At 44.6% G+C, this 12,373-nt stretch overlaps 1 protein-coding gene across 1 annotated transcript in view; it reads right to left on the bottom strand.

The window, feature by feature from the left end:
• Positions 1 to 9,947: 9,947 nt before the first annotated feature.
• LOC104395226 (vegetative cell wall protein gp1-like) overlaps positions 9,948 to 12,373 on the bottom strand; it is a 66,578-nt gene continuing 64,152 nt past the window's right edge. The window contains exon 2 of the mRNA XM_010004913.1: positions 9,948 to 10,762. Coding sequence (XP_010003215.1) covers positions 9,948 to 10,762 — 815 coding nt within the window. The remainder of the gene's footprint in view (positions 10,763 to 12,373) is intronic.

The following is a 12,373-nucleotide window of genomic DNA, read 5'->3' as shown; positions in this document are numbered from 1 at the left end:
CAGCAGGTTATCATTTTTCTTCTGTTTGATTTGTGGTTACTCTGCTTCAGTAACTGTAAAGAAATTAGTTCCCGGCTAGACAGGAACTGGTAAAACGAAAGTGGTGTTGTTAGAGGTGTTACTGACATGGACATTTTTTCCCCCCTGTAAGTTACATTTGTCCTGTCTCATCCCAGTGTGTTTTCTAAAGTCATTGCTTAGTAATTGCTCCATTGACTTTTTTTCTGTGGTAAAAATAACTACTTTTCTTAGAAACCTTTATCAGCCATTTCTTCTTTACATTCACATATTGAATTTTTTATGGTCAGTGTTCACTGAGTACAGAGCTGGTCTGCTGCCTCTCTTCCATGAAGCTGCTCTTTGGTTGCTTGATGTAAGTGCATTCGTGCATGCACCTTGCACAGGGAAGAAATAGATGTGAACAGAGACCACAGATCTACACACTGCTGAAGGCTGCCGAGAAGAAAAACTGAATCCAACCTGAACAGATGAAATCTATGTCAGAAATTTACACAACTTCTCTGGCCTTATTCCTGGTACATTGAATTTATCCTATAGAATACCTTTTTTTTTTTTTTTTTTTTTTTTTTTTCAAAATGTGTTTTCAGGGCCAGATTTAAACTAAGAATAGCTACAGATTTTCCTGCACAGGCACAGCAGAAAAGGCCCATTATTATCTTGCCTGTATTTTCAACCAGTTCCTCCTCAGACAACAAATAAGTAAAAAAGAGATGTATTTTTCTTTCTGTGCAAATGTTAATATTTTTAACTTTTCTTTTAGGAGATAAAAATACTCAGACATAAAGTTCACTGTAGTTGGGCATCTTAAAACATTTTTCCAAGAAGAAAAAAAAAATAATGAAAAAGTTCATCTCTCTAATTTCTTGCAAGTGATTTTTGTGTTACTTTAATAAGTTAAAATTTGAAAAGAAAACCTGCCTTTAAGAAAAAAACAAAAACAAAATCAAAAAGCAAAACCTACCAACCAAACCACAAAACAAACAAACAAACAAAAAACCCCATTATACATCTTTTTTTAAATGTTAAAAAATGCCTTTTGGGGTATAATCTCTTCAAAATTTTAAGTGGACTTCCCTGAGAAATGTAATGACCCTGTCCTTTCCCACAGAAGCTTTTGGCTGTTAGTGACTAAACTTTTTTTTAAAAGAAGATTTATAAGAAACCTTTGAAGAACTTCATCAGAAGGCCCCTGATGTTTAAATATACAGGATTCAAGAATCAGAATAATAGCTTTTCATCATTACTGGGGAATATAAACCTTTGCTTTAGCTGAAGGAAAACCATTGATAGCTTGTGTCCATTCTTTGGCTTGTCCAGTCCAATTCAATAGGGAAAATGAGGACACCACACTTGCACTGTAAACTGTTTTGTCATCTTAAGTTCAGCTTTTTGCTCTAAAGTCTTCTGGTTTGATCCTGGGGGTCTGCTAATGTGTTAGCTGTCACATGGACATCACCAGATGCTGAGATAATCCACCTCTGTGTTGGATTTCTCTGTAGCTTGAGCTTGCGTCTGAAGATGTGGTCAAGCAAACATAAACTGATTCTCTTAGAGAAAAGCATGAGAGCAACTTGTTGATTTTTGAGCATGAAGAGCTTTGAAAAACAAGAGGAAGAAATCAGGAAAAAGATAGAATGAACAGCAAAGCTGAAGGATGCTGAAAGGTCCAGTCAAAAATTACTTAAGTTTTCATGCACCCTATGGCCCCTGAGTGAGTGTTATAGGTAGCCAAGGGTCCCAGCAAGCCTACATCTGGTACACCCAATGAAGATGCCTGGAGGTCACAGCACTGTTGTCATTTGCATCCTGAGGACTGGCTTTGTGTGAAGTCTTCCCAAAGAAGTACTGATGTGGCACAGCACAGGAGTCATATACTCTACAGTGTACCCTTGTAATGATTGAGTCAGAGAAATTAAGAGACGGAAAATGCACTTAGGTCACTTGGTCCATTCCCCAACTGTTTAAAGGTTGCTCCCTACAATGTGTTCCTCATTGCTTTGTCTAGTCAGCTTCCCCCTTTTCCCTGGGGGGACCATTCCACGTAGTAATAGACTTCGTTGTTAGGAAAATTTTCCTGATGTGCAGCCTAAATTTTCCTTGGCTCACATTCATCCCACTACTTCAGTTAAAACCTCCTAGTCAGCTCTTAACTTCTCTCCACCTCAGGCCCTTTTCTTCCATCAGAGGAAACAAATTAGTCTGATCAAGTAAAGCCTAATGTGTTTAAAAAATAATTACATCCTTACCTCCTAAGAGTGATAGTCGATATAGAATTAACATAAAATGTGCAAATTGCCTTATTTTATACAGAAGAAATGAATAAACCCCTGGAAGCTTTTATCACATGTCAGTTGGCATGGCTTGAAAAGTCCAACATCTATCACCATTTGCTAAAACACATGGAGTCAGGTCCCATCTGGAATAGATCAAATTGCTCTGGCTAGTCAATCAAAGCTCAAAGTCCCATGGAAATTTATAGCACCTAAAGGCCTATGAGTTCCCTTTCCAATCAAGGATAGGGAAGAGAGCCATATACGACTTCTCTGGTGACATATATCATGGACCATGGGACACCAGATTAGTGTCACCAACACTTTCACTATTTTGGAGAATCTCAAAAAACAGTGGGGTTTGGATTTTAGCTCACAGGTAGCCAAGTTAACCTTAGAATTCAGTATATGCTCTGAGCAGAGCCACACAAGTATCTGATGTTGTGATTCTGCTGGCAGGGAGAAGAAATGTCATCTTCTATTGACCCAAAATAAATACTGTCAAAAAATTTGAGGAAATGGATAAAGTAGCAATGCAGAGGAAACAAAATGCTCCAATTAATTCCTGAACTACTGGCATGGTTGTACTATCTTTAATAAAATAAATATTATGAAATAGGAACAGTCTTTGGCATTTTTCAGACCTTTTTTTCAGGGGGATCTTGTTTTTGTTTTGTGACAAAAACTACTTGTTTCCATTGCCATGAATCACCACGTGTTTCAGCTGGCACAAATCCACATTTTTTCAGTTTAAAATTTATTCTGAATGACAGTTATAAGTAATGCTCTTCATGAAAGCTGTTCCAATAAGACCTGTCTCTGAATGAAATGAGATTTCAGCCAAAGTTCAAGATAAATGGGAAATCCAGACTGACTGCTAGATGGGAACAATTCAGATCAAATCAGATGTCAACATTATATGGTGTACAGCAAGTGTTTGGGAACCACTTCCACAAGAAAAAGCAGTAGTGAAAAGTTACTGCTTCTGCCCAGCATATTTTAGAGAGACAATCTGCAGCAAACCCTGCAAGAGGCTGTGGTATAATTTTCTGTCTTCTGCATCACTGAATTCCTCTTCATTGAGAGGAAGATGTTGGTTTCATGATATTGCTTGCTATTAATAATTACATATGCTGTTATGCTTTTTAAAAATCCCTTTCCATGCTCAGCTTTGCACAATGGCAGAACAAAAACTTACTCCTTGCTTTCAAAGTCTAGAGCTTAGCCTATTAAAACAAATAGGGGCAGAGAGCAGCCGGGATGATGGAGCAGCAGATGGGCAGCATCCCTAAGTGCTGGCACACCCAGGAGAAAGAATGGAGTCCTATCCCTTCACACCATCTGGAAACCTGGCCCAGAGTATGTAGGTTTGTTTCCCTTTAAGACCAGTAGCAATCGCCTTGTGTCTTACAGCCTAAGTCTTCATGGCTCCATCGAGAACAGAGCTCCAGTGTCTGTCAAGGGAAAAGAAAATCCCATGTGGGAGATGACCAGAAGCATCCAAGCAAGCACAAAATATTGCACCTTTTAACTGGCATGTGGAGCTGTGAGAGAGAAAAGTCTCCTGGTCCCACCATGGGCAGGGAAGACCCCTGTGTTCCAGCTCATTCAGCTCCTGTGCAACCTGGGAGCAGCACTGCTGGCCTCAGTGCTCCTCTGGCACTATGTTCTTCAAAACCAGATGGGGCAGGACAGACTGTATTTCTGTTGCATCCTGTGGGTTACGTGAGCAGAGGGTTTCCCAGCCCACAGGATGGATATGAAGTGTGTGGCTTCAGTCACTGGTGGGGTGACTCCGTTACCCCCCACCCAGCAGAGCCATGCAGCAGCACAACCACTGCACCCTGGGACAGGGACAGCCACAGCCACAGGTTATCCTTTCCCACACTGGTGGCTTAGTATCTTCTGCTTCATGACATCCAACGAGCATCTCCCACCAAGCTGGCAGCTGTGGACTCAGGATATAGTCTTGTGGTTATGGGTGCAACCAATATTCTGAGCCAGGTGTCCTGGCAAATTGCTTATGGACTGAAATAAATTGAACAGAAACCCAAAGAACTTTGCAAAATGCTGTAGTGAAAGGTCTGGGAGGAAGCTATAGGCACAGAGGCCTTATGGCTTTGTGGGCAGAGATGGGTGTCCACAGGGGCATCTGGACGGTACCTGCTTTGTGCCTCCCAGACAGAGCTACACTGAATAGCCATCTTGTCTGCAGGAGGGAGATCACTCCCAGACTCTGTCTGCTGCCAGCTTGCAGCTGGGCTAATCTGAACAAATGCACTCCCTAGCAATGCTTCTTTATAAATTATTTTTACTGGGGGATTTGAGTGTCACTACAGTAAATGCGTGTGCAGATACTGGAAGAACAATGTGTGCTAGAGAAAACAAAGCGAAAAACCACCCGGCTTCCTATTCCTCCTGGGTAAACCTGTGATTTCTCCCACCTTCTTCAGTTGCAGTCTAATACAATATCGTACAGCCTGCTGCTGCCTTAAATATTTCCTGCTGGAGTAGCAGACACCGAGTACATCACTCAAATCCCATGAAGTTGTTCGGCTTCCAATTCCACATCCTGAGGAGTTAAATCTTTGGGAGAAGGGAATGACCTGGGTGTCCCTCTGGGTGCTCTCCTGGCGCACAATAACTCCTGGCATGGGGCTGGAGCTGGATATTTTGCAGGGGTTTCCAGTTTTACTGGCAGTGCTGTTCTCCTGAGCTTTCGTTCACTTCTTCCAGCTCCTCACACATCTATCAGGGCTCAAATAAATGTGATATATTGACGCTTCATCAGTTTGAAATGAACTGCAATTACCAAACAGAGGATTTGTTTAATTTACCTCCAGCCATCCAGAAGTTAAGCATCTAGCTTAAACTCTTTGTGAGGGGAGAGGGGTGGACACTGCCAGAAGGCAATTGCATTTCTACTTATTTTAATTATCTTTGTCTAGGATCACACTCTAGAATCACACTCTGAAATGCCTTGCCTCCCTATGACTGTGGAGGAACCTACAAAACCAACTTTTAGATAATTAAGGTGTGGTGACTTGAAACCCACCCTCAATATTTGTTTATAAAGCAGCTGTGAAACATGAGATTTTGAAGGTGGAGACAGAGAGGGGGGTGTGATGATCACCCATGGTGACTCTAAGAATAGCAACCTGGCCTCTAGCCTTTAAGTTTTGCTCATCCAGAGTGTTTCAGATTTTTGTAGTTGAAATACAAAGAAGCATCTGTCAATTATAAAATTAATCTTGCCCTATAAATTGCTGCCTTCACAAGAACAGGGCTGTAGAAGGGTAGGAAGAAGGAGACACTGAAGATGTCCCAAGAGAGAGAAGGCCAGCAGGGGACTTTTAATAATTTAACAGCAGTTGGATAGTGAGCCCATGAGGTTATTTCTACACAGGACTTTGAACACACACCAAGATATTCTAACTTTCAACCCCTCACTCTCTGAGCTGATTCAAAGTGAATAATTTAGAGAAAAAAATCTCTTGAACAGTTTGCCAGGGGTTATGAGGCTCATCGGAGCAGCCTGGGTGTGCCACCTCTGCAGGTGCTGGGCGACTGCAGAGACAGGGGGCAGGGATGGTGCCAGCTGCAGTGGGGTTGCTGTCCCTCTTCAGCTGCTCTGCTTCTGGCTTCAGACATTTCAGGAGACTTTTGTTCGTGAGCTGCCCTCCAGCTTTTGTCCAGCGGGTGCCATGCGGGCAGCAGTGGCTCAGCAACGCGAGTAACGCTGCTCAGCAATCCGAAAGAGCCAAATTTGGGTGGCTGCAGATGAAAGCCAAGGAGAGCAAACAAAACCTGAGACAGGGGCAGCCTTCTTGCCATTGAAGCAGTCAGAGCAGCCACTCGTTTCTTGCACAGCTTAAGTGCTTCAGTTGAGTTGAAGGAGTAAAAGAATTCCTAAAGGACACGAGTCTATTGAACACACTGAGTAGAGAATAACGTCCTTTACTGAAAGAGACACCCATGGGCAGGTCCCCTCTTTGCAGAGCTGTGAAGCCCTTTTCTGCCACGGTGGGGCTGCCCAGACATACCTGAGCTGGTTTTTAACCAGCTGGCCCAGGCACTGCTAACAGAGCTGAGTGTGGGCTGCACAGAAACCCTGCACACGAATTTGCAGCAGCGGACCCTGTGACCACAGCCTCAGCAGAGCCTTGGCTGGGCTCAGGGTCAGCTGGGACTGACGTGCCCACTTTGGCTGGACCCTGCCCACAGACAGCTTCTGTCTGTCTTGTCAGCTCTGGAGCCAGTTGCTGAGCCCATGTGAGAGCCAGTGGTTACCAAGTAAATGTGAAAGTTGCTAGTTCTGGCTACAGACTCTGGTCCTGCCTTGTTGTCAGGATGCCGCAGGACCAGACAGCTTGGAGTCTAGACTGCAAGGGTATTTACCATCTAATATCTTTGGCTGCGGGACCACAGAAATCTCGTTCCTTGAGGAAGAAGTTCAGGAATAGCACTTTTCCCTCTCTGCCAGCTGGATCACATTTGTGGCATCTTTGAGAAAGAGGAGCATTGCCTTTGCAGCTGAATATCTAATGGTACAGGCAATTTTTTTTCAGGCTTTTTTCTGGATTTGCATGCCATGTAAACTGTTCCCAAATCCCTTAGACACCTAAATGGAGGCAGCCCTAACCTTGGTTGATAAAGCATCAGCAGCTGCAGAACAGGATTTTATGAAGTTATCTGTACAGAAGAATGTGGCTGTGTGTCATGCACAGATCCAGAAAACTCCACTGAGATTTGCATCAATAGTGAAAAGTTACAATTAGAAAAAAACAGGACAAATCAAGTAAAACGATACTGACTTCTCCTTCTCAGTTTTATTGTATCAAGAGTGGGAGAATATGGTACACTGAAAGAGGGAAAGATGGGTAAAAATTAAAAGTATTCCCTTTGTTTTTCTTTAACCATAGAGCTTTCCCCTTTCTTTCCTGTATTTTCTAATGAAAAGAGAAAAAGTGATAAACTGTTCTTAATCCTGCTTTTTTAGTCTATAGAAACTACAATAGCCAAATCAAATGCCAAAATATTGCTAAGACACTCCTTTTATCTAATTTTGTTGATACACATAAAACCAAAAGGTAGTGAAGGCCATCTAGGAAATGTCTTTCTTTTCATCTTTTTTGCCAAACACTTCACAGGAAAAAAAATCTGATCAGCCCTAGAAAAAAACCCCAACATGATTGAACAGGGCAGTTGCTTTGTCTTTCAGGCGCAGATGCACAAATATGGATAGGTTTATATATAAATATATATACAGTAACAAAACCTCAAATTCAAATACACCTGAGCTTTGGGGAAGTTTGTATATTCATTCAGTCTTTGTGGCTTGGGCTCATCTGTAACAGAAATATTTGCAAATAGACAGAATACTTCCTCTTTAATCTTATCTAGTGATCTGTCTGTTTGTCTGGGTTTTTCCTAGAGATGGCCTCAGATCCTGATATCTAAGGGCTAAATTAAGGCAAGATCATACCAAACTTCACAGAGGCCTTTTTTTCCTCTTGTTTGCCATGGGCATTTATTTCGTTTTCATTCATTGGGATGAAAGACAGAGCAACCACTTAGCCTGGCTCAACCTCTGCTGGCCCCATGCTTGGCCCACCTTTCGGAAAATATCTTCTTTTGACTGATGGTTTCTTGTTCTATGGGCAGATTGCAGCTGAGATGAGCAAAATGCCTCTGCAAGGGCTGCAAGTCCTCCTTCCTGGGGCTGTACTAGAGCACTGAGCATATTCTGACCATTCTGACCTCTGGCTCCCAGTTCTGGTGTCTCTGCCAGGCCAGGCAGTGTCCAAGGGTACCTCACTGTACTGATTTGGCTTGGTGGGCCACAGAAGCTGAGAAGCTCCCCCTGCTCCAAAACCCAGCCAAAGATCCATTAGAGGGACAATAGATGCATCTCTGCCATTAACATACGAAAAAACTGAGATAAGAGCTCATCAGAGAGGCACTTAAAGGAGAAGAGCTGTGCTGTGGAGGCAGAGTGATGCTGGTGGTTGGTGAGGAAGAAGGGGAAGAAGGTGCCCAAGCAGAAGTTTCCCTGCAACCCATGGTGAGATGGCAGCTGTGCCCCTGCACTCGTGGTGGAACGTGGTGGGACATTCCCTGGGTGTGCCAGGAGGGGTGAACTTGGCCAGTGGACTTGGATTTTGTGGCCAGTGGATTTGCTGCCTGTGGACTCTGATTATGCAGCTGTGGAAGACCCCGGAACCAGGGGAGTTTGTTCCCGAAGCAGCCATGACTCTGTGGGAAGCCCAGGCTGGAGCAGCTCTGGACCTCATGAGAAGGACTCATGAAGGAGAAGTTCACAGAGGACTCTGCCACGGGAGGGACCCCATGGGGAAGCAGGGAAGGACTGTAAGGAATCCTTCCTGAGGAGGATGGCTTGGCAAGAACCACCAGCCCGTGAACTGACTCCAAACCGCATCCCCATCCCCCTGTGCTGCTGGGAACAAAGTTATTTGGGCCCAGGAGAAAGGGAGGGGTGGGGTAACACATGCAAGCCCTGCTCTGTGTGTTGTCTGTGTCTTGTGTCGGTTTGATGAATGTGAAATGAAATTATTATTTTTTCCCCAAATTGAGCCTGTTTTGCTCAGGACCTTAATCAGTGAAGAACCCTCCTTGTCCTTTTTCTCAACCCATGAGCTTTGTCCTCCTCATCCCAGAGTGTATGTGTGGGGGAATTGAGTGAGCGGCCATGGGGCTGCTCCTTTGTTGTCCTGTTGGGCCCAAACCGCTACACTCACTAGCTCTTCAGGTCCTAGATTCATACCAAAGAGCTCTTTCCTCATCCACAATGAGGGTTGTTCAAGGTTTCATGCTTTCAATGCCTCCTTTAGGCAAGCCACTGCAGCTTGGCAATACGGAAAATATGTGCCATGTTTGCCTGGCTAATTGCTGTAAATTAGCTGAGCCCATTTATGCCCGTGAAGAACCCCAGGCACCGCTGGCAAGATACACCCAGCTAACTGCTGCCCAGCCTTTGGTTCACACTCTCTCAGAGGACAAAGGGTTGATGAGGCTGTTTGGTAGCTGTTCAGACCAAGCTTAGACAACTACCCTGCATTGTATTTTGAACAATTTATCACGGCCCTTACCTGCGTTGGTAATTACAATTACCCCTGAGATTTAATGCACCGGGAAGGGCTCCAACTTCAACAGAGCCAACCCATGCAGTGTGGATGGGGAGAAACAGGAACATTTTTAAGAGTTTTATTGTTTTCTTTCCTGTCTGTGTCCCCCCACATTGCTCAGAGGGGTTTTGTCACCTCCCCAAGCATTTAACTGTGGGTGACTTCTCACCACTTCAGATTCTCTGCATTCTCCATGTGAGACCTCCCCGATTGCTACCAGTGCTTGTGTGGTTAATGGGTGAGAGGAGGGGAGCGAGCACATCTGAAAGGAATGCAAGAAATATAAACAATTTTATTAACAAGACCACAAAACTATTTTTTAATATATGCAGCCATTTACAAGGAGGAAATAAACAAACAAGCAGAAAAGCCCACTGGGGAGACATGGCTGGGCTCAGGGAGCACAGAACTGGCACAGTGGGCACGGGCAGGTTTGAGTAGGGTCCCTTTCCTCCACTCAGCCTCCACCATGGGCTGTCCCCGGCCACCAGCAGCCCCTGCAGAGGTGGCACTAAGGAGGTGGGGTGCCCCCCGTGTCCTGCTGCGGTGCCAGGGAGGATGCCAGCTGTGTCAGGGCCCGGGCGATGACGGAGAGGTGCCCGTTCATCGTCCGCAGCTCTGCCAGGATGTCGCTGACATTCGCCGACACCTGCTCGGGGCCGGGGCCCACGGCGTGGGCAGCGTGGGGTGGGGGAGCAGCCCCTGGAGCCCTGTCTCCCATGGGTGCCCCCTGGGGATTGCCATCGCGGGAGGGGTGTGGGGGGGTGCTGCTGCAGCGCTTCATGCCTTCCAGGGAGCCCGCTGGTACGGGCGGCTGGTCTTCCTCCTTCTCACGAATGGTGGCCAGCGTTGCAGAAGCAAGGAAGGGCAGCCAGTTTATGAGGTGGGTGGCACTGCCCGGTGGGACTACTGGCAAGTAAAGTCCAGGGTGCAGGGATGGAGTAGAGGTGGGCAGTGCAGGAAGAGAAGGGAGGCTGGGGTGCAGAGCGGCAGCCGAGGTTGATGTTGATGGTGGAATAGGAGGAGGTTTGGGATGTAAGGCTGCAACACAGGCAGGTAACGGTGGTGAAAATGATTCGGTACCAGCATCAGAGGAAGAGGAGGGTGATGCTGGAGCTGTGAAAGGTCCAAGTTCTTCAGAGGTCGGTGGCGAAGTGGCAGCAGGTGGAGCATCAGGCGTGCAAGGGTCTGAGTCTGCAAGGAAGACACATCGTGAGCCCTGATTCACAAGTGCATTTACATGGACCGATGCTGTCACTTCAGTGGGACTAGGCCTTTGTGATGAAAGGGGGAATTTAATCAGCTGGTAGTGATACTCTCTGTACACTAATGACAAAGTAACAGACATACACAAAGACAAGAGCTTACTGTAGGTAAACATGCAACTTCACATTAGAAATTTAAATTATTCTTTCACTCTCATTCTTCATAAAGCCTGTGGACAAGGCCATTTATTTTGGTTGATATCTCATATGCATTCATTAGCTGGTGAATTACCTACTGTGTTTTGCTGGCCAGTCATGGAACGATGGTAATATCCTAACTGACTCAGATCTCCTGTGGAGATGTGAAGGCTGCATGGCTCCTGCCAGAGCCAGAGTTAATTGCTGCTTTATAGAGGGTCTCAGTTTTCAGCATTCTGGTTTGAATGGACGGGTCAGCACCAGAAACAGTAAGAGCTAGTTGGTGGCTTAAACTCTTCAATAGCTGTACATTTTTTGTGGAAGCATGGCAGAGTTCACACAACTAAAATGTATCTCCCTGCCTGTAGATACTTAGCAGCTTTAGCTATGAAAATCAATAGAGGCAGAAAGAAATTGTTGACACTGTGCATCCCAGCTTGACACCTATGTGACCGTTCCCCATAGCCACCTTGCCAGCAGTTCAGAGGACCTCATCCAATGTCCTCTAACGCCATTAGAAACATGCTTTCTGGGGCTGAATGGAACACAGAGAGTGTAGGATGACAGAGCAGCCTCGGAGGAATATGCAAAGGCTTGGAGATCCATGCTATGGGCAAAGGAGCTCTACCCACTGTGCCCAGTTGGTAAATACTGTACAGTAAGGATTATCTTATTTTTACAATGATTCTGAAAGACAGAAATATAGTAGAAAATATTAGCCTTCAACAGCCTCAAAGATCTGCCTAAGTGGAATTATTATATCACACCGCAGATCTTTGTTTTAGCATTGGGAACACATTATACAGAAGGTGGTGAGATGCTACAGGAATCGTAAGTGTAAGACAGATGGATTTTAAAACTACTTCTACTGCCAATTAAGTGTAAATTGGAAGGCATTCTTGTGGATACAAAGGCACAAATTAATAGATTTATCTAGGTTAAGACAACCTAGAGAAAGCCAAGTACTGAGGTGTTAACACCACACTATTATTACTTCTGACATCTAAAAAATCTGATGTGAGAAATCGGTTTTTATTGCTGGCTGGTTTGGCATTCCAGATAGCAAAATGAAACTGAGAGTCAAAAGCAAATTAAACAGTGTTCCCTGTCATTTCTAACAGCAAACCAATTGGATATGCAGCCTACAAAAGTTCATCCTTGTTCCACATGAGACCATCATGTTTTCCCTGACCAAATACATATATTGTTTGGATAGGATTATAATACAAAATTCAGCATGCCCTCATATCCCTGTGATTTTTATGGAAAGTTACTGCAGGTTCCTTGGAGGTCTCCCTCCTTTATGTATTTGCTTTCTTCCCAATACAAAGTCCCTGCCTACACAAGCATTCAATCCCTGTTCACTAAGGGTGGGCTTAAGATGCTGGATGTTGGGATTCCAAAATGTGATTGATTTGGTTTCGGTTTTTCAAAACAAAAGCAAAAATAAAGTAGAGTTCCATTTCTATCCAAACCACCAAAATTTGCCAAGGGTGAGATGAAAGGTTCAGGTTTTGGCTCAACTGTAGTGTTA

Source organism: Chaetura pelagica, unplaced genomic scaffold (assembly GCF_000747805.2).
Source record: "Chaetura pelagica isolate M959 unplaced genomic scaffold, ChaPel_1.0 scaffold99, whole genome shotgun sequence".
NCBI lineage: Eukaryota > Metazoa > Chordata > Aves > Apodiformes > Apodidae > Chaetura > Chaetura pelagica.
The sequence above is the reverse complement of the archived record's forward strand: the minus strand, read 5'-3'. Positions and strand labels throughout refer to the sequence as shown.